At 43.2% G+C, this 21,418-nt stretch overlaps 2 protein-coding genes across 5 annotated transcripts; one reads left to right on the top strand and one right to left on the bottom strand.

Moving 5' to 3' along the window:
• Positions 1 to 672: 672 nt before the first annotated feature.
• wnt10b (wingless-type MMTV integration site family, member 10b) lies at positions 673 to 19,851 on the bottom strand. 4 transcript variants are annotated; one of them, XM_029506187.1, is made up of 8 exons: positions 19,800 to 19,851; positions 18,732 to 18,848; positions 15,335 to 15,437; positions 4,021 to 7,843; positions 2,934 to 3,196; positions 2,611 to 2,792; positions 2,341 to 2,508; positions 673 to 2,213 (listed from the first exon to the last, which is right to left on the bottom strand). In XM_029506187.1, the coding sequence occupies exons 4-8, from the start codon at positions 4,092 to 4,094 to the stop codon at positions 1,713 to 1,715; spliced, it is 1,188 nt and encodes a 395-aa protein (XP_029362047.1). In that variant the 5' UTR covers positions 4,095 to 7,843; positions 15,335 to 15,437; positions 18,732 to 18,848; positions 19,800 to 19,851; the 3' UTR covers positions 673 to 1,712. The 4 variants fall into 4 exon arrangements, with proteins under 4 accessions (XP_029362047.1, XP_029362044.1, XP_029362045.1 ...); XM_029506184.1 differs by having other exon boundaries at positions 2,341 to 2,792; XM_029506185.1 differs by having other exon boundaries at positions 2,341 to 2,792; positions 19,706 to 19,805.
• wnt1 (wingless-type MMTV integration site family, member 1) lies at positions 6,972 to 12,052 on the top strand. Its single transcript, XM_029506188.1, has 5 exons — positions 6,972 to 7,253; positions 7,566 to 7,671; positions 9,383 to 9,636; positions 9,823 to 10,088; positions 10,213 to 12,052. Exons 2-5 carry the CDS (start codon positions 7,571 to 7,573, stop codon positions 10,702 to 10,704), a joined length of 1,113 nt encoding a protein of 370 aa, XP_029362048.1. The 5' UTR covers positions 6,972 to 7,253; positions 7,566 to 7,570; the 3' UTR covers positions 10,705 to 12,052.
• Positions 19,852 to 21,418: the final 1,567 nt, after the last annotated feature.

The raw sequence follows: 21,418 nt of genomic DNA, 5'->3' as shown, positions 1-21,418 counted from the left end.
TCATATCTAGGAATGCTGCTATCATAAATTCAGTCAGGTGCTGACATTAGCACTTTGCTAAATCTGCAGTGTAACTACAATGAGAGTGCAAATCACTTGGGTCACCAAGAGTTCTGACAGCTCATGTGTGCACACCAGCATGTATGTTTTTGATTGTGCATCAGTGCAGCATTTTTACATGCAAGTGTAAAAGCGTGAATGTGTTTATGTTTGTGTAGTCTGTCTCCCAGGTAACAAGGACACAGCGTCCCGGCAGCACGTGGTTCAGCAAGTCCCCTCCTTGGCTATGAACTCTGGACAGATGATCCCCTCAGATGCTCACACAGCAAAGACTGGTATAATCACCCCTACTCTCCGCTCTCTTGATGCTTCTCTCCAGTAATAAAAGTCATACTTTAAGGAAACAATATCCTGCGGCCATAAAAAGTCCTTCTCTCAGCATGAAGTGGCCATAAAAAAGGCTCTCACCTCCCAAATCTGTAGTACCTAGAGCTTACCCCCCATTTACACAGCAACAGACACACACGTTCAAACGTACACACACCCTTCAGTATCAGTTCAGGACTAAAGCAGGTCCATCTCTCACTTTGACATGTACTACATGTGGGAAGAATCTAAGAAGTGCTCAGACTGATGAAATGGACAAAAGCAAGCACAGAATAACAAGGTCTCAGTCATGATTTCATAGGAAAATGACACACATCACATCACAGTTATACCTAGAGGAAGCATATTTCTGTCATAATATTGACACGAATTCATGAAAAACAGGACCACTAGTGATCATTCTCATGAAGTAGCTACTATTGTTACAATGGCATAAATAAATTTAAAAGATTAGTTATTCACCGGAAGGGATTGAAGTACAGAATATTTTTCTCCCGCTCTTATGTCACATCAACTTTCCAATCTTTGCTTTTAAAAGTATATAAGTTTGATAAGTCCTTTGTGTGCTTTCTGTTTTTGCTTTTCTGAGAAAGATTTCTATCAAATTGGTCCTTCAAGGTAAAAAAAAAAAAAACATCCTCTATCTTGTCATCTTGTATTCTTAAAAACCCATGTTCAGAAAGATTTAGAATCAGACTTGCACATAAATATTGTTGCTCTTTCTGAATCACAGGTGCAAAATGCTCTCCAGTGAAATGTAAGATAAACTGCAATGAGATGTTGCTGTCTGGCAGCACTGACTCACTATTCTGAGGCACTCAGCCAGCATCAGTCTGTCATTACCTAGAACAAAATGGCAAGTGCCAAATAATAATATTAATAATAATACATTTACAAATATACATGTAACATTAAAATACACAGCTACTGTACAATGAGATGAGTCACCATGTAGACACTGAAATAGTGATACTTTTTCGCTGCTCCTCGTCTTTTGTTTTGTTTTGTTTTGGGATAGAGAAGATAGAATATGGGCCGTTTTTGTGGCTGAGAGGGCAGTTTCTAAACAGGCCGTGGCAAGAAAAATGACATGAGTCACCTCTTCAATCTCTGACTTGGCATTTTAGAATAACAGCAGCTACAAAGAGAAAATGGATCCCAGATGATGGACCAAAAAGAGGAAGGGGGTGGGGTTGGGGGGTAAACAGATTCTCTGGGAGAGTTACACAAAGAGCAAAACAAACACTCATAGAACACAAGTGGGCCGAGCGACAGGCTTGCCATCTTGAGTCCTGGATGGCTGCTGGGACTGGGAGAGCTGGATTCTACTTGCAAACATTGACCCACTCTGTCAAACGGCACTCTTCGCAAAGCACGTAACAACACCAATGAAATCGGCAATTGCAGCGCTCACTGCGGGTCTGTTTAAGGATGTTGTGTCCACGGCCGCAGCACAGAGAGCCGCAGCTGTCTGTGCTCTGGCTGGTTTTGTTGCAGATGCGTCCTTGTGTACCTGGAGAGTCTAAAGAGGCATCATGCTCACAGAAATCGGGAGACTTCTCAAAGTACACCAGTTCTCTGGACATGCTGCGACGACGACCTCCGTTCAGTCCTGCTGTACTCCCACTGGCGCCGTTTACTGTTCGAGGGTTAAAAACTCCATTGTTCTTGTTCTGGGAGTTTACAAAGATGGCTGACAAGAACTTTTCCTTCAGTACAGTACCCACAAGTCTGAACTCTGGCGACACATGCCAGCAGGTCTTGAACTGACAGCTCCCAGAAGTGCCATGACATTTGCACTTCCTCTTCATGTTGTCCGTCACTGTCTGTAAAGAAAAATGTATTCTGTAAGCAAAAAAAGAAAAGCAGTAGCAACCCTGATGAGCATATATGCAATGCTAGTCTGCCGGGATCTGAAGGACACTAAGAGCAGTATGTAAGCACATTATTCACCTGTCGGCCCACACGGTTGTTATGTATCCTCATGCGAGCGTGAATATCTCTGGGAGACCCGCTGGAGTCAAGCCAGTCCCTGGAGAAACGCTCCCCAAAGCGGACGTCATGACTGCAGCCCCCCCACTCCCAGGTGTCTTGCATGGAGCTCAGCTCATCTGGTAAAGGCTTGAGCAGAGCAGAGGGGTGGGTGGAGCGCAGGTTAGTGGGCAGGTCACCATGGCGAGCGTTAAACTCCAGGGATAATGACCGTGTCATGTCGATGCCTACCCCACCCTTCTGCAGGGTCTGCAGCTGCAGCTGTGTAAGTTTCAGTCGGATCTTGTCATCGTCCTGGCGGCGCTTAGCCTCACAGCCACAACCCCGCAGTTTACCCATGCTGCAGGCCGAGGCCACAGAGTGAGCCACACCCGCTGCCAATAAGGCCAGAGAAAAGGCACTCTCCCGGAAACCTGGGAGCAGGAGATACAAAGTGTTGACAATGATAAACGCTTAAGTCCTTAAAATGTGCTGTGTCTGGTCTTATACCTTCCCCTTTTCCTCATAAACCCCAGGTCAAATTTTGAACATCACTAGCTTGCCTCAACCCTCACCCCTGTTCAGGATGGTGTTGTGATGGGGCAGTTTCCCAAGGCCCTCCAGTGAGGAGCAGTTCCAGCGCTGGTCTCGGAACTGGTGCTGGCATTCGTGGATGGCCACCTGGATGCCCTGCAGAGCAGAGGCTGTGACATCAGGGCTCCGCACACACATCCGCATCTGTCGCTTACTGAGGCCTGCCAGCCTCAGGCACACTGAGTTAGGGGTTAGCACTGGATCTCCTGCCACCTTCAGGCTGAGGATATCATTACACAGGACCCTGCAGAGAGAGAGAGAGAGAGAGAGGAGAGAGAGAGAGAGAGAGAGAGAGAGAGAGAGAGAGAGAGAGAGAGAGAGAGAGAGAGGGGGGGGGGGGAGAGAGAGAGGGAGAGGGAGAGAGGGGGGGGGGGGAGAGGGAGAGAGAGAGAGAGAGAGAGGGGGGGGGGGGAGAGGGAGAGAGAGGGGGAGAGAGAGAGGGAGAGAGGGGGGGGGGGGGGGGAGAGTGAAGGAGTTAGTGTGCGTGTGTGCGTGTGTGTTGGGGGGGTCGTCATCATAGCTGGTCAGGAGTTCATTAGCCAATAGAGGGGAAGTGTTTTGGAAAGTTTTGAAATTTTGAAAAACACAAATCCAATAAAATATTATGAAAGATTTGCTACAAACTGCATCTGATTTCCAAGGATTTTCTGGATACACTTTGCAATAAAATGTGTTAATCAATAGCACAAGTATTTACTAGTGTTTCTACAGATGTTTCTTTAAACGGGATTAAAATATAATTCTTAACAGATCATACAGCTGAGCAGCCCAAAAGTACATCCCCAAACACGCATTACGGAGAAATAACAATTGCGGGATTAACACTGAATGCTGTATGGCAAAGTTCTGACATGTCAAAGGCGACAAAATTAGTAAAAATTACTTCTAATGTTTCAGTATGACATTGAATATGAAACCAATTGCAACTGTTTCATTCTTTGCCTGAATATGTCCAAGATCTGGTATCTAATCTGACATCACAGTGGCTTCCCTTAAATCTGCCCGCATTTCATGTAGCCAGATCGAGCATGTACCACCAACTCTCCTGGCGCTCTCAAGTGCACTTACGTTAATGCAGGTGACATAAGTGCTGCTGCCAAAATCAGGAACTGGTCCCAACGGAGTTTGTTTGATAGCTCCATTTTGATAAGCGTCTTTCGCGACGTGACATTAAAACACTGGTGATAAAGTCCCGGAGTGAATAAGAATATGGAAAAGAAGGGGGGAGTATAATCGATGCACCGCCAAACGACCGAAGAGTGAAGACGGAGAACAGAGGAGCTCGGGGGCGAGAGTGAACGGGAGGGGGGAGAGAAAGAGGGAAGGGGAGGGGAGGAGATGCCTCTACAGGAGACTGTTTGCAAAATATTGGCTAGAATAAAAGTCAGATCAACAGTTGATCGTTTTGTTATTTGACAGTGTGGCCATGCGTCCAAGAGGAAAAGGACGTCTCCAAACTTTTACGCATTGGCACCGGCACAATGATGCGTGCACTGTGGTCAGCGGGTGACCTAAAATAATGAATGCAATAAAACATATCTAATAGCACACAGATTATGAAAATGAATGTAGTTTTTTATTTTTTTGATGGCAGGTCGGTGGGTTGTGTGGCAGGGGTGTCCAGTTTAGGAGACTAAGGACAAAGAAACGATCAGTAAAATGAAATATACAAAGTCAAAAGAAGATTTTTTGTTCATAAAGGGGTGAGTTAAATGATGGATGGGGGGAGGGTAGAGCTGCTGCTTCCACTGTACGACAGGGAGGCAGCAGCAGGCAGGCGGCTCTGCTAACAGACCCTCCAACAATACTGTTTTTAGTCATGTGCCCCCCCCACCACCACCACCACCACCAGAGCGGCTGTTCCTCGTTGTTGTTAGAAACAACTTCACTTTGTCACTCCAAAGTCTTTATTTCAGGCTATAAAATTATATGCATAAAGAGGGAATTGGCGGTTTTTCTGTGCTTATTTTTCACACTGTGACACCATAAGCCCACACACAAGTCTAATGGCAATTTACATTTATGGGCTTCTCTGTTTCACTTTTCATAGTATGCATATTGAAGACCGGTATCTCAACTCGTTCAGTTTTTTTTTTTTTTTAAACCAGGCCTACAAAACCAGGATGTCAGGCCTCCAGCACAGACTCAGCTCGGATTTCAAATCTATCACGTAATTGATCTCGATCATTCAAATTAGGAGTGGAAAAATAAAAACAACAACCCTCTTATCTCAACAGGTCAGCCACACAGTCGGTGATACTGTTAATGATCCAGTGAGTTTAAAATACTTTCTTCACCGGATCTCCAAAAATAACGGTTTGCGGCTTGAAACAAGAAGGTGCATATGGGATACTTTCATAAAATTAAGTTAAAACCCCCCCTCAAACACGGCTCGCATAGTGACACCAATTCATCTAATCTCCTTCTATTCCCTAAGCTGCAGCAATGAAAAGTGCATTAGCATTCTGGCTTGGCGTGTATATCTAAGTGGCTTAAAAAGTGATTTGAAGTTGATTTGTATATAAAAGGCCCCCTTTATCCGGATTGAAGCTCTAATCTGCTCGGTGTCGCATGACTGCTCCAGGAAACCCGTTTGAGCACCTTCATATAAGGCTGGAGTATGAACGTAGGATGGCTGTCATTAAAGCTTTTTTATTTATTTCTTCTTCTTTTTTTTTTTTTTTTTTTTAACAAAAGCCCACTTCCTTTTACTGTCATCTAAGGGAGAGAGAGGAAAGACAGAGGAAGGGAGAGAGATTATTCAACCTACAGCCGCTGCAGTGACTAAAGTGGAAGATTCAAATTAGCAGATAAATGTCACATAATGAAACTTTCAGCCGAGAAGCTATACGGAGAGGTTTTGGGGACATTTCAGTTTGCTCCTAGTCTGGGGTTAGATGAAGATTTTCAGTTTGCTCCTAGTCTGGGGTTAGATGGAGATTTTCAGTTTGCTCCTAGTCTGGGGTTAGATGGAGATACGGAGAAGTTTTGGGGACATTTCAGTTTGCTCCTAGTCTGGGGTTAGATGGAGATGCCGCAAAGTGGCTCAAGCTGTGATTACACTGGGCTACATGTGCGTCGAGGGAGGTCTGCAGGCCAGATGTTTGGAAGCCATTTTTCTTACTCGTCCCCCTCTTTTCCCGGTTCATCATACATCAAACTTCTGATTGGAGTAATTCATGTTTCCAGCGTTTGGAAAAGCCTTAAGTAGCCCAGCAGGTAGTTTGAGTTATAGGACAAGTAGTAGCTTAGTGTTGCTTCTTACTCTATTCAAGTTGTGTTGCTGCGTGTGTCTCGGGCTGTAAAGCCTGGTGATAATGGTTTTATTTATTGGGCTAAATCTCATTGAAGAAGGCGATCTGAATACACTGAGTGATTATCATGGAAGGTACTTTTTTTTAAAAACCAAGTTATGCTTAATGCCACTAGTATATTAATGTAAAAATGAGTGTTCACTCAAAGCATTAGGACCAAAACAGGGAAGGAAATCTACAGAAATGTCTTTAGTCACTGCACATTTGGAGCGTGTCTGCAGAGAGGAGGAGGAGATGCGGTTAGGGAGTAGGCTAATCCAACCACCGAGTAAAAAAGGGCAGTTTTAGATGGCTCATATTCCGCTCTAACTGTATTGCAGCGTGACACCAGCTCTGAGCAGCGGCGGAGCACCAAACCGGGCGCACCCACAGCATCTGTCCGCACACATCCCCGTCCCAGGGTCACTTCGGCTCTCTGCAACACTGGATGTGGAAGCAAGCGCGCTGCCAGTGTGTGTGTATGTGTGTGGGGGGGACATTCAGCTGCACTTTTTTTTTAATACAGGGGATCGATTCTGTGATGACAGCGAGATTCCACTAGTAATATGCGCAACACTGTGGATTGCCGTTTTTTTCTCTCTTCCTTTCTGCCCAGTTGTTTCCTTATTCATTGTGCGCCCTATGAAGAGCATTAACTATCCCTCCCTCCAATCCTATTGAAAAGGCTGCGAAGGGGAAAAAAAACAGAGGGAGATGAGAGCAGCAAATCCCTTTTTTATTCCCCTCGTAGCGCTCAATAAGAGAAGAATGTGTTGCCTATCAGTCACCGAGGGGATCAAGTCTTCGGGACTGTCCCACGCGTTCAATGCGCCGTGCAGAGCATCACTGAGAGAGACAGAGTGAAGAGGACTGCAGCAGTAGCATCCTGCCTGGACACTTCACATCATTTAGCAACCTGTCTCCACTCAACATCCATTTAAGTCAATTAAGGGCTGCTCGCTTCCTTCACCTTCAAAGCCCTCCGGCTGCACTGCGCACTCTGGCCGGGTGAGTATATCCACCTCGAGGCTCGTTTTCATTAGAAATGAATCTTCTCATCGATTTTTTTTTAATTATTATGAAAATGATAATGCACGCCAGCGCAATGTAAGACCGACAGCACCGCCAAGACTTGCTGTTGCATCATTATCTACGGTCAAATTTCATTTTCTTTAAATGTGCCATTTTCTTAAATAAAATTTGTGGTGGGACGTTGATCTGGATATGACTGCCGAGCATGCACAACACCAAAGGGGGAACTACAAAAAAAAAAAAAAAAAGTTGAACTGTGACATTTTTCTTGTGACATCTGACTTGAAGACACGATGAGGAGCCTGGTGCTGCTGTTGGGGGTGAAAGCCGCCTGCATCCTGCTGGTATCTTCGCTCTCAGGGACGGGGGCCGTCAACAACAGCGGCCGGTGGTGGTGAGTGGACCAGACGCTCCGTGTGATGTGATGCCTTCATGTAACGCTGGTTTGACCGGGAAGGACCGTCCACCACCGCATGAACTCAGCGTGTTATTGGGCGGCCACAGGCCGTGCATGTGTGCACGGAGTCCTGTGTTAGTTTTGGCACAGACCACAACTTCTGTTCAGCCTAAAAAAAAAAAAAAAGGAAAAGAACAACCGCATGATATTAAAGTTTGTGGCTTTTTTTTTTTTTGCTGTCGTTTCCAAATTACTCCATGGAGCTTTGCTATAAACAATTTCGCTTTTTTTATTGAATGAAATTAGCTAAGGCGGACTATCTATTTAACAATAAACGAATTACATTTGTAATAATTACAGTTTTACCTTTTATTTGCGGTAGATTTAAATGGCTCCCTCTCTCTGCCTCCCTGTCATTTGGGCAGTGTGGTTTGAACACCAGACAACATTTTTCAGGCCAATGTGGAATAAATTAAATATGGATTTATACCAAAGCTGAGAGGAATCCTGCACGAGTTTTTACCCACGGTCCTGTTGCTCTAACACTGTACATTCCTCTGTCCATACGGCAACCTGAAACTAAAACAGCAAATTGCACAATATTTTGTTAAAGAAAACAAAACTAAAATTGCATCTGTGTAGTTTTTGCATCTGTGGGATTATTGTCTTGCTTGTTTAAAAATTCACAAACTGTGGGTTGGGTTTGTTGAGGGAATGATTTCACCAAATTTTTAGTCTGGGTTTTCTTATTTTATTTTATTTTTGCGGTGTATCCAGATAGACATATTTGCGCACATGCGTCCGCGCGTTTTCAAATATTTAAATGTCAGCTGAAACCCAAGAAAACTAGAAAAATAGACACGGTAAAGCTTCGGAATGAAGAAGACATTCAAAAGACGACATTGTTACTTCAGTTCGTAGGACTCGCTACACGACTGTCTGGGTCAGCCTCACAGAAATCGCCAGTAGATAGAGAGGGAAATGACATCCTGTCCTGTGCAGAGACACCAGAGAGGCTGCACAGGTGCCACGTTTGGACACAAACATGAGCAGTTTACGAAGGCTAGTATGAAAATGCTGTCTGATTTCATGTGGCAGAGGGGCAACATTAAATATTTAAAAAGAAGCATATGCTTATCAAGCATAGGCTTATATATCAATAATATATTTAATAATATATTTAATATACTGATATGAATATGTGAAGTCGCCCATAGCCAGAATAGTTTTTCATATTTTAAACTGAGAAGGCCTTCTGCTTGATGTCTTGGGACATTTTGTGAGAACAGACAAAATGAGATTCATTGCTTCTCCAAGCAAAAAGCCAAAGCAACAATGAGAAGTGATATTTAATATGTACCTATGAAGGAATCTGCAAGAAAGCTCAGTTTTTATCCTGATGAATATCTGAATTTAGATAATTAAATTTACAGGCAATTCCAGGGTGACACAATTTTTAACATATCCAGAGGTGAAAATACTACAACTTCTTATTTGCCAACCCAGAAACTTGCATCTGAGACTTACTGTCTCCTCACTGTCTTGGAATTGCATGTGTCACTGTTTGTTATTGTAAGACATAACAAAAGCTGTAATTTTAAATGCACAACCCTGACGTGCCAAGACACATCAGTTTGAGAATTTACAGTTAAATGCAGAAACTGCCAGCTCCTCCACTCTGACTTCCCTTGTCCTTTTGTTGCACCAGGGGTATTGTCAATGTGGCCTCCTCGTCCAATCTCCTCACCAATTCCAAGAACGTGCAGTTGGTCCTGGACCCCAGCCTTGCCCTACTGAGTCGTCGCCAGCGTCGGCTGATTCGGCAGAATCCTGGCATCTTGCATGCCATTGCTGCTGGGCTGCATACAGCCATAAAAGAGTGCAAGTGGCAGTTCCGCAACCGCCGCTGGAACTGCCCGACCACCCACAGCCCAGCAATTTTTGGCAAAATTGTCAATCGTGGTGAGCCTCTCTTGTCTCTCCCATCAGGCAATATTTGGACAATTTTGGGCAGGATGTAATGGAATCTCTTGTACACATTTTAATAGCTTTGCCTCTAAATATTTTTGTGAAATTTCGGCAAAATATTGGCAAATCAAAGTCTAAATGGGAGGATCAAGCTCTGATGGGAAGTTGTTGTTTCTTCAGGTTGCAGAGAGACAGCATTTGTATTTGCCATTACCAGCGCAGGGGTGACCCATGCTGTGGCTCGCTCATGCTCAGAAGGGGCCATTGAATCTTGCACATGTGATTACCGCCGCCGAGGTCCTGGAGGGCCAGACTGGCACTGGGGGGGCTGCAGTGACAATGTGGACTTTGGCCGAATGTTCAGCCAGGAGTTTGTTGACTCCAGTGAGAGGGGCAGAGATCTGCGCTACCTCACCAACCTACACAATAATGAAGCTGGCAGAATGGTAAGGATTTGACTCAACCATGCTATAGTAGTTTTTTTGTTGATGCTGTTGTCATAAATCCCTGAGTCTATGAATGCACCTATAATAAGATTTCATCAGTAGCCTTTGGTCTTCTTCTGTGCAGACTGTGTCAACAGAGATGCGTCAGGAATGTAAGTGCCATGGCATGTCAGGCTCCTGCACCGTACGCACCTGTTGGATGCGCCTGCCTAGCTTCCGCACAGTGGGAGACTTCCTTAAGGACCGATTTGATGGAGCATCCAGAGTTGTTTATGCCAACAAGGGAAGCAACCGTGCCTCTCACCGAGCTGACCCGCGCCATCTGGAACCTGAAAACCCAGCTCACAAACCCCCTTCCGCCATGGACCTGGTCTATTTTGAGAAATCGCCAAACTTCTGCTCCTACAACGGCAAAACTGGCACTTTGGGAACCTCTGGGAGAACATGCAACAGTTCTTCTCCTGGATTAGATGGATGTGAGCTACTATGCTGTGGACGTGGGTTTAAGACCCGGACCGAAACTGTGACTGAACGTTGCCACTGCACCTTCCACTGGTGCTGCCATGTCAGCTGCTTAAACTGCACCAGTACACGAACGTTACATCAGTGTCTATGATTACAGGTGAAAAATCAAGTGAAGATGTAGGCATATAAGGCAAAAACAAACAAAGACATATAGTTGGCTGAGAAAGAATCAAGCAGGTAGGTGGTTAGAGATGTTAGGAAGGGGCCGGAGAAGCTCCAACGCGGGTAAACTGATACAGGGAACACATTGGCACAAAAATTCACTCAGCGGGAGGGGGTTAAAATGGAGGAAGAATAAAAGCACAAACACACAAACAGGTCCTTTGGTGCTTCACAGTATTAAGAGGGTACTGAAACACTACAACCATCCATGTAGAATAGAAATCATCCACATCCTTCAGGTGTTTACACAGTGTAGAAAAAAAGGGGGACAAAATGATGTGGAGAATTGGTTGCTGTAACCAGGTCATACAAGAAACCTCTTCCCCTGTTGAGGGCAGAAAGTGGACACAATGTTTCGCAGATGTTTCTGTGGCCAGAGAGCCACAAGCATGTTCTCTCAAACTGGTGAAGACAACCGACAAGAGGGAAGTTATTGTTTTTTGCTTTTTGTTTTTTTAAACATCTGTTTCGTTTTCTTTGGCTTCTTTCACATAAAACTGTGTGAAGTTTATCTCCAGGGATGGGCTATATGTTCCCAACTTGTGTACTTAGTCCCTGAACACAGCCCAACCACTTATATTTTCCTCACCACATTTGCCCTTTTTATTTAGATTTCTCTGGAGTCAGATACACCTCAACCCTGATTTGCCACTCTCAAGTCACCCACAAGATGGTCTTGATGACTGGGAACAGTGCTTGCCAAGGGGAAATAAATCCTGACAGAACAAATGTTACTGAAGCAAAGTAATTTAAATGTATTATCAATACACTGAATATTATGACATGACCCAGTGCAGTTGGCTGTGGTGAATTTTAAACAAAAAAAAAATTGAATGTGACCAGCTGAATCTCACCATATTCTCAAAACTCTTTCTTAAAACTGAAACGCTTCTTATATGCACAATGTAACAAAAAGTAACAAAAAATACAATTCTTTATTAATAAACTCAAGCAGCATTTAAGTAGTCCAAATTCAAAAAAGGCAAATGTTGGGCTCGGCTGTAAAAAGCAGCAAAGTCAAACAGAAATTTTATTTTTAAGAAGCCTCTGAAAAGGAAATTATACTGTACATGAGCTAAGAAAACCAAAATACTGTAAATATTAAAATATATGAATATATTTATAATAACATCTCTTGTAAGTTTGCTGAATGATATATGCACATGTCAGTGGCTGGAGAACATGCTATCATTAGTGTCAAGTCAAGACATGCTTTGATCTAATGCCCTTTTCTATTTCAGTGTGATGTAGCTGACAGAAAACCGACTCTCACTAGAAACAGATCACCATCACTTCTTTGCTTGTTTTCCATAAAAACACTTATGTTTGGTCATGCACTGAATATTTACCTTTCTTTTAATTACTGTAAATATGAAATATTTATTTCTTGGGATTTTTTTTATACTGTTATAGAGAGATGTTTTTAGATTTTAATCAAAAGATTTAGGTGTAAGTTGGTTTTGTATTATATGATAGAACAATAAAGTCTATATTTTCAATTAAGGTGCCCTCCTGAATCTATCAAAAGATACTATTATGCCTGTTGTACTTTCTGTGCTTGAGATAGTTTTGACAACTGACCAAGTGAACATATAAGCCTGTCCATGGGTGTCCTTTGCTTAATCCTATTACCATCGCAAAAGCAGCCTCTTTCCTCAGCTCACAAAACATCCCTGCATCTGTGCACCCAACCACAGAGACAGCCCAAGCTTATCCAGCCACATACCTTATTTTATACAGGATTTTACTGCATTGCATGTTTTGCTTAATTTTTTTTTTTATGTTGGAAAGAAATAAAGAAATAATATTAAAAATAATGAAAACTTAAGCGTCTCCCCCCTTCAACCCCTGGCAACCTGACTAACCACGGGAGTCTGGAAGGCTTTGCACTTTCACTTCAGCCTGCCACAGCACAGGAGCAGCCAGGGTCATCCAGACAGACCACAGTGGAGACACAAAAAGGCCACCAACGCACACAAAAAAAATCCAAAGGTCCCAATAACAGAACATCAAAGCTGTAGCTGTAATGGAAGACAGGTTGACAGGGTGAGGGATGAGAATTTTTTGAATTATTATGATAAGGGGCTGATCTTAATGTAGCATGAAACTAAGAGCAATGGGCTAAGTAATAAATTTGGTAGAGATTCAGCATCTCAACGCTGACAGTTTTCATTACTAGACTAGGTGGAGTTAACTGAACAAGAAAATTAGAGAAGAATTGATCAAATGCTCTAAATTAGGGGGTGTAATGAGGTAGATGGCATATTAAAAAAAAGAAAGATGAGAGAAAGAAAACTGATATCAATCATAGAATAATATATCTATGCAAGACTAATGGCCTGTCTCTTATCACAGGAGAAGATGGACAAGCGCCCTCTAAATCACAATATAGTACAATGTGACAAATGGAGAGAAGAGTCAGGAGTGGGGACAGTGAGAGCACAACTTGGATTTATACAAAAATGATGGGGAAACATGGATCATCAAAAGAAACAAAAGGAGGAGAAAGTGGCAGACCAAAAAAAAAGGGAGAGGGAAGGCAGGGTTCAAATCCCAGGCGTGAGAGTGAGGTGGGAGAGTTGGTGGAGAGTGTGAGCGGAGGGGGTGCTGCCTGTGGGAGTGCTGAGGAGTCAGTGATAATTAGCTCAATTAGTGACAAAGGCAGTGTAATAAATACCGACTTAGTGTCTGGGTTCCTGCTGGCCTCTCTCTGCGCAGCCTGCGATGTGGCCCTGGCCTGACGGACAATTCATTAAACTGACAAAATACCCCACCGTCCAGGCGTGACGCAGCGAGTTAGCCCCCTACAGGCCCAGCTCATTGTTCTAATTGTCTGGGCTGGAGTCACTTTGTGGCCGCCTCCTCCTTCACCCACCCCGCCTTTACACTTTGCCTTCAGAGAAGCCATGGAGTTAATGCCCCTACCTTACTCTGTAAGTAGGTGATCGGCAGGTTGGGAAAAAAAAGCAGTAAGAGCTCCTTGGGGTGGGGTGACTAGTGGGGGAGGCAGTGGGATTAGCGAATGGAGGTTGCCTGGGAGTGCTGTGAGCAGCTCCGATCGGAATGTAGGAGAGATGAGTCCAGAAGCTCGGATGTGGGACAAAGCGAGAGTTAATAAGGAAAGATTGAAGGGGCTGGCGACAATGGGCCGCCACCCGAGTCGAGATGAAATTGCTTCCGAGGATTATTGGGAGACGATGTGAGCGTTGTAGGCTTTTTGTGTGAGTGTGTGTTTGGTTGGACATTTGTGTGTTTGTGCTTCAATGTGTGTGAACGGGCAGGGGGAGTGCTGGATTGATGGCTGCCCCTCTGGTTGGGGAGCAGGGGACCAGAGGAGGCTAACCGGCTGTTCCCACAGTCTGTTCTGCTGCAGCCACCTTTGACACACGGGGCTGCCAGGCGGCAAGCAGGCAGCCATGGTAAGAAGGGCACAAACAAAAACAACAGCGTCACTACACAAAAGTCACTGTCTGTGGAAGGCCAGTGGAGAAGCGCAGGCTGTAGGTGAGAGGGCGAGAGTGAGAGTGAGGAAAAAAAAAAGGAAGGAAAGCAGCAAGTATGACAGGGAGGATGGCACAAAGTTGTACAGTTGTCTCATTATGGGCTTAGAACTAGCCAGCTTCTGCATTGCCAACATCTCAATATGTGAAAAAATAAGATTTATGCACACTATATATATATATATATATATATATAAATACAATCAATTTCCTGCTAGGATAAAACTACTTTTTAGTTTTATCAGCAACACAGCTTAGTGAAACCATAGCTCATAATTTCTGGCGCAAGAGTTAATGGCCAACATTAATAGAACAATTTAGCATGGGTGTTAAGGATTGAAGATTAAGAAAGGAAACAGTTTTCACTTGCCCAAATTTTTCTTCTCACAATAATGTAGCAATCTGCTCAATCACAAGAGAACATGCAGAGAAGATAATATGGCATAATGAAAGCACAGCAGCTACATATTAAAATTCCTGCTAAATTGTGGAAAAATGTTTGCCCATTGGGTGGAGCTGGCTTTAATTTGAAGGGTGCATGATAAAGAATTTAGAACTGGGTTTGGGTCACCACACTGAATGATAGGCTGCTCACGGCGGTTTTGATGGACACAATACTGACTTAATTTCCATGCTGCCCCACCATTTTATTGTAATCCTAGCAGTCAATTAGGGGCCAAGTTCCTAGTAATTAGTAACATTGTTATGACAGAAACACCTTCATGCTGTCCATGTAATAAAGAGAAGAATTTATTTTGGTGCCATTAAGTGACCACTGGACTATTATGTAATATGATGTACATTTGCAGCCTTATTGGATATATATTGCATGAAGAATTGTAATCACTTAAACCTCAAGTTACAGAACACTACTGAGTGGATTAAATAGTGGTCAATCCAACGGGTCAAATTCAGATTTCTATGAAACAATGAAAATTGCATAAATGTGCGTGTGCACAAGTGTGAGTTTGTCCGTATACTCAGGCCGGAGTGTGTGGGTGTGTGGATGGCAGCTGGGAGGCAGACACGGTCCAGGAGAATCATCCCCTAGCAACTGACCTTTTCAGCAGATGGCAGTTCCAAAGTAACAGCCACCCAGCATCACAATGGCCGTGGCCTCCTAACATCTCCATCACTTCATCATCGACTGGCCTGCCACAACCTGTCACACAGGAGAGAGGAAGATCGTATTTATCCAACTGATTACATGTAGACACACTGAAGAAGACACTCCTTTCTCATCATTTTACTTCATCCAACACACACACACACACACACACACACACACACACACACACACACACACACACACACACACACACACACACACACACACACACACACACACACACACACACACACACACACACACACACACACACACACACACACACACACACACACACACACACACACACACGTCTGAGTTTGACTCTTCTCATGCTTCGGGGGTATGCAACAGGGCAGCTGAAGAGATGAGAGGAGGATAGATTTAGGAGAGAGCGGATGCTCACTGCTGTCCGCAAACCTCCAGACACTCTGAAACCACCGTTTTCCGTTGTTGGGTTTTCTGCACATAGTGAATCAGGGTGGGAATGTGGACAGACCACTCGACCACGGTGAGCAATCAGTATGATGTCTGTGGTCAGACTCTGTGCCCCTGTGGAGTGAGATTTAGAGTGAGCCCTGTAGTTAAGGTGGGAGGGATATAACTTTGTGGCGTTTGTGCGTGCATGCATGTGTAGGTTTGTGATATGTCAGCACACTTCACACATGCATAGAGATGTTCTGAATTGTAACCCCCTGCATATGAACACAGGAAATATTCATGTAATTCAGTCATCAACCCCCCACCCCAGCCTTTACACAGAGTGACCTCTTGGTTGTTATAGAATGATGGGTTCCACTTCGTTGGCTCACTTAGATAAACACCTTTTCACCATTTAGCATCACATCCAACTAAATACATAAGTAATCATCAGTTCATTGCAAACACTAGATGGTCAACTTTAAGTACCATTTGACAAAGTCTTTGGAAGGCTCAAGCAGTAATTTGGTGAGAACACTTATCCAACAAGTCCACAATCACACATCTGTGAATGATTAACCTGGCAGAACCAGACAAGTGACAACAAACAGATAAAGTGACATGTCAAAATTGGTTCCACTGGGACTAAGTGTTTTAGTTGGAAAACTATGTGTCAGAGTGCGACTTTCAACCGCTGTATATTCTTGGAAAGTTCTTATGCTAGCAAACACTGTAAGTCCTCCTGTAAACAGAGCTGTAATGACAGGGACAGACTTTAACCAACACTGAAATATGTTTACAGACATCTGACAATGTATGGGTACAGCATAGCAACATTTCAGTTCTAAGATCCACATGAAATATGAGCATAAACCAGTGGAATCTGTGTGACACAACATAAGCCTGTGCGTAATTTCACCTGTCAGCAGGGATGAAAACCGGATTTATTTAAATCTAACAGACTGGTCAGTGATGAATTGCAGCAATATCTGTCTGGTGATATTAAATTGTAGGATCTCAATTCATCCAAATGTATGTTTTTGAATTTTTGCTATGCTGTGAAGTATGAGCAGCCAGTCAAAATGACTGTGTCGGTGTTTTTCATCACCGCTAGTGTGAATATTTTCCGTGCAGTAGGTCCACCTTCCCATTATCTTAAATCAAAAAACAGCATAGAAAAATTTATTGAGGAATGCAGGCCATTATCTCTAATCTGCTAATACTATTGGAGACAAAAAGAGAACTGCTCAGTTTTTGGTTTTAATTACAAGCTGTGTTTTACAGCGACAGTGGGCGAAGGCTCAGCACTGACACAGCAGTAGAGGAATGTTTATTTGCTGCAGTTTAGGAACCAAGTGGCTATGACACATTCCTGTGTCACTAGATGTCCCGCACACATACACACTACTGCATTAACCCAGTGGCGCCCCATGTGTTGGCTCACAACTTTACAGGTGTCTACAACTATTCCCCACTATCTTGTCCTGCACACATCCTCAAAATGTGGCACATTTGGAATCTGTGACTGTGTGCTGGTTCTGCCATGTGCTCATACATGCCAACTTAGTGTGACACATCTTACTAGACCTAATACTGCCTGTGTGTCACTGTGAGGGTGTATGTTTTCATGGCAGTTTTACAGCAGTGGCTTGAATATTAAATTTTCACACCTTACTTGAGCATTATGGGAATCCCTGCCCACAAAGTGTGCTAATGTGTGCGCGCCACTACGCGTGTGTGCGTTTTCTTTCATGCGCACCCATGTCTATGTGACAGGCTGTGCACCCCTCTCCATCTTCCCCTCTGCAGTTCTATCCATTATCCACAGCATTTGGCAGCCAAACCCTGTAAAGAAGACGTTTCTCTTGGCAACAGTTTTTTAAAGGCAGTGACACAGGGGACAGCCAACCACAGGAGCCACACATCATCCAATCTACATGCATACAGAGAACAGCTTGCATAAAAGAGCTGCCCTAGTCTCCTTCTCTCCCCTCTCTCAAAAAACACACAATTTCTTTCTCTGTGTCCCACTCATACTAGCACACACATGTGATACTGCTCCCACCCACCCTTGTCTCTCTGTAATATACTCACCCAAGCTTTGAGGGCTAATCACTTCCAGAGTCAGAGCTATCCTAAAAACTGTGCCAGCAGCCTTTCAATACATTTTGCGCCCTAAAAAGTTCCTTCTGGGCCCTAAATGAATACTGTGTGAGTGTGGTACACAGGCTATATAGAGCTGCATTGCAGAGGCTTTATAATGTGCTTAATTTAGTGACATTATACACTGCTGTGTTGTTGACATGGGCATGCCTAAAGTGCAAAGTTAAGTAGAGAAAATTCCTCTCTAGACATCATCATCATCTGGGATGCTACAACTATCAAAAATGCTTTAAGGGCAGTGAAGGCACAAAGTTGTCTTGCAGAGAAGAATATCGAAAGATTAATTTGCACTCTGAATGCACCTTAAGGTGTCCTTAGATGACACTGGTGGCGTAAAATAAACACTCTTTGTATGACTGAAAGACATAATAGGTGCAATAACTAGTTTCACATGCATATTATATCTCATTCAGGGAACAGCTGCAGTGAGCAGCTTCTCTGAGCAACAAACATGTGGGGAGACATATTTGTTTTGCTTAGCTGCCAATCACAATGTTTTCTGGCATCTGGATCACTGAAGAGACAAATGGGTGTGTTATCTTGATAGCATAATTGTTCTGATTTTGATGGGCTACCAGCTTAACATTTTTCTAGAAGCCAGAGTCTTTCTTTCAGATATAAACAAGCCTGTTTCATTATAGATTAATTCACTTTCTAAAAAACTGATATGGCTTATGAAAAACTGGGGTGTGGATTAATGACAGGTGAGTTGTAGACAGTTTTGTCCAGACATTAGTCGAAGTGTAAATGTGTGTAGGTACTCACTTGTGTTGGCACAACTGTCTCCACCCGCCAGGTTTTTGGTGATGCACTTTGGTTCCCTGAGACCCTTCCTTCTTCATCTTCAAGACTGCCCAGCATTTAGCATGCTCTTCTGGGAACCTAGAAAATAAATTATGGCAAGTGAATATTCATCTTTGTATGGAAATTCAACTTCTGTTTTTGACCTCCTCTGACCGAATTAGTTCTGAAGAAAAGGCGCTTGACCCAAATACACCTCAGTGGGAGTTCAAGACCTCCCGAACTTTCCTGAGACGTTCATGCTGACTACGAGCCACCCTTCAGTCAACTCATTTAACTTGGATAAATGTCCCGTTTTGAAAACAAATATCAAATGGAACAATTGAGTGCACATTTAAACCTGAACAGGGCCTTGATATCAGGATCATCGAATCAAACTGCTTTTAGAATAAGTGTCACCATTATTTGAAAGTATCCTTGTCAGGATCGCATCTGCCCTTTTGTGTTACTGTGTAGGCCATCGCTGACATTGTGTTGCAGTGTGCAGACAGTACTGAGGACACTAATACTCCACCATCATACAGCAGGACTGACTTAGAAACTACACAGCTGCCATCTAGTGCCCTCACAGTCAAACTACAAACTTAAAGATAACGCCGACAAATAATTACAGTACCAACCCATTTTAACCAGAAAGGTACGTTCTGGACAATAATAACGAGTTATCTAACAAAGTTAAACAGTGTTCGGTCAAAATATCCATGACAGGCGTTTAAAGTTACCATTAATCAAGCGGAAATACAAGTCAGAGAGCTTAAACATTTACTTGGTAATAATAAAATCAATGTGAATGTCTCATAATCGATAACAGAGCAGTTATCGGGACACCTGAAGCTTTCGGTTGACTCCATTTTGTCAGCTGTTAGCTGTTTGTATGCTAACTAAATTAGGCTAATACTGCTGACATGTTCAAGGTTAAACAGGTAATACAAACTCACTTCATAATATCTGCAGGGTCGGTGAACAGTAAGTAAAATAAGGATTTCTAAGACATTTTCTCGACTGACAGGTTCCTTATTTGAAATAACTTACAGGAAGTTAGCCGGCTAATAGCAGGTGGTGCCCCCCGTAGCCGCTGGTTGTGATTTAGTGATGAGAAGTTCGGATCTGTTTGCTGACTGAGGTCTTTTAATCTCGTTCAGTAAAATGAGCGAATTTTTTCAAGTCATTCGTTCATTTCGTTCATTGGGACCAGTGTGGTGCTGCAGCTGTCATTTGAGTAATGCCTGAAATAGCACGGCTTTCAAACACTGAAGACCCGCGTGGTTTGCTTCACTTGGCATATAATACACACATTTGTTGTTGTTAAACTATTGAGCACCCTTTTGGGCCAAAGCCTACTGAAGTTAAAATGACTGATTACTTCATTTGCCGGTAGGTGAGCGCTCCGCCTACCATTAAAAAAATTCTCATTCTAGCCTGCCCGGTCACTGAAGAGCCGTAGTTTATGATTTCCATTCAAACAGAACAAACAGGAAATTAAACACCCATCCCATAGCTACAAAGGTAATGTTAACTTTCATGCTAACGTCAACTAGTTCTCCTCACCAGTAATGACAATATTGGTCATGTTGCTGCTTTAACCACGTGAATAATTAACAAAAGACCAGAAGATCCAATTTTATGAGTCGTGAACGAATCAGCCAATCCTACGCAGTGAATATGCGGCAGAAAAACCTGTTCGTGAACAAATCCAAGCCTGTAGCACACATGCATGGACCAAAGAACAAATCACCCACTGAGACTTGTTACTCCCTAGTCATACAAAAGATTAATTCAAAATGAACTAATCATTCACGAATGACACATCACTATTGTAATTCCATTTGTTGCTACCAAAATAAAGGAGAGAAATTTGGTGAATAACTTCAACTAAAGGAACTAGAGATGGCTGGTGTTTAGTGTTGAGTAAAAGTTTCCACTAGTTCACAATGAAGGAAGGAGTCCCGGAAGCAGCCATGGCTGCCCACAGAGAGCTGTGCCCAGGTAGTTTGGGCGAATTCCACATATGGTCGACCTTTTTCAGCGGAAAGATGTACACAGCACCTCCATCAAACTGATATTCAAAGCACCCTACACAGACAGTGCTCGGTAAATCAAATGTAACCTGTGAATATTCTGCTTTAAGGTCGTGTTACCACCCACACTAGCATGAGTTGCACCAAATATCAGCAGTCCCCTGCCTTTCAATGTCCTATAGCCTTTTAAGAACATGAAACTGAAAATACAACAGGACAATTTTCCAAAGCAGACCTCAAAACCACACTGAAATATTAAAGAAACAAAAGCAAGCTGAAGATGCTGGAAAGGCGTTACAGTTCCCTAACTTGAACTTCAATTTAAATCTGTGGGTAGATCTTAAACGTGCTGTGTGCAAGACAACCTAAAAATATAACAGAAGGTGATCTACAGGAAGAGAGGAGTAGGTGAAAATCCCTAAATAAACAACAGAAAGACTGCTAACTTTTGCAAGAAGCATCCAGAAACTACCTTATCTGCCATATCTGGTGGTGACTAAGTGCTGACTTAGTAAGATATCCAAAATTATGCAAATGTTTCAGTCGATGTAGTTTTATGGACTGTTTTTGGACTTGTTTTGAGATTTAAATTTCAGCTATACAATCAGCATTAGTTTCCATCAACTCCTCATC

This window comes from Echeneis naucrates, chromosome 7 (genome assembly GCF_900963305.1).
Source record: "Echeneis naucrates chromosome 7, fEcheNa1.1, whole genome shotgun sequence".
In the NCBI taxonomy this organism is placed as follows: domain Eukaryota; kingdom Metazoa; phylum Chordata; class Actinopteri; order Carangiformes; family Echeneidae; genus Echeneis; species Echeneis naucrates.
Note: the sequence above shows the minus strand (reverse complement) of the source record. Positions and strands in the feature narration are given on the sequence as shown.

Bases quoted from the DNA above. Each gene is read 5' to 3' on its own strand.
- wnt10b (XM_029506184.1), bottom strand. From the start codon at position 4,094: ATGGAGCTATCAAACAAACTCCGTTGGGACCAGTTCCTGATTTTGGCA. The intron at 3,197-4,020 runs GTAAGTGCACTT...CTCTCTCTGCAG, and splicing joins CTTATGTCACCTGCATTAAC to GGTCCTGTGTAATGATATCC. The intron at 2,793-2,933 runs GTGAGGGTTGAG...TCCTGCTCCCAG, and splicing joins CAACACCATCCTGAACAGGG to GTTTCCGGGAGAGTGCCTTT.
- wnt1 (XM_029506188.1), top strand. From the start codon at position 7,571: ATGAGGAGCCTGGTGCTGCTGTTGGGGGTGAAAGCCGCCTGCATCCTG. The intron at 9,637-9,822 runs GTGAGCCTCTCT...TTGTTTCTTCAG, and splicing joins TGGCAAAATTGTCAATCGTG to GTTGCAGAGAGACAGCATTT. The intron at 10,089-10,212 runs GTAAGGATTTGA...TCTTCTGTGCAG, and splicing joins ATAATGAAGCTGGCAGAATG to ACTGTGTCAACAGAGATGCG.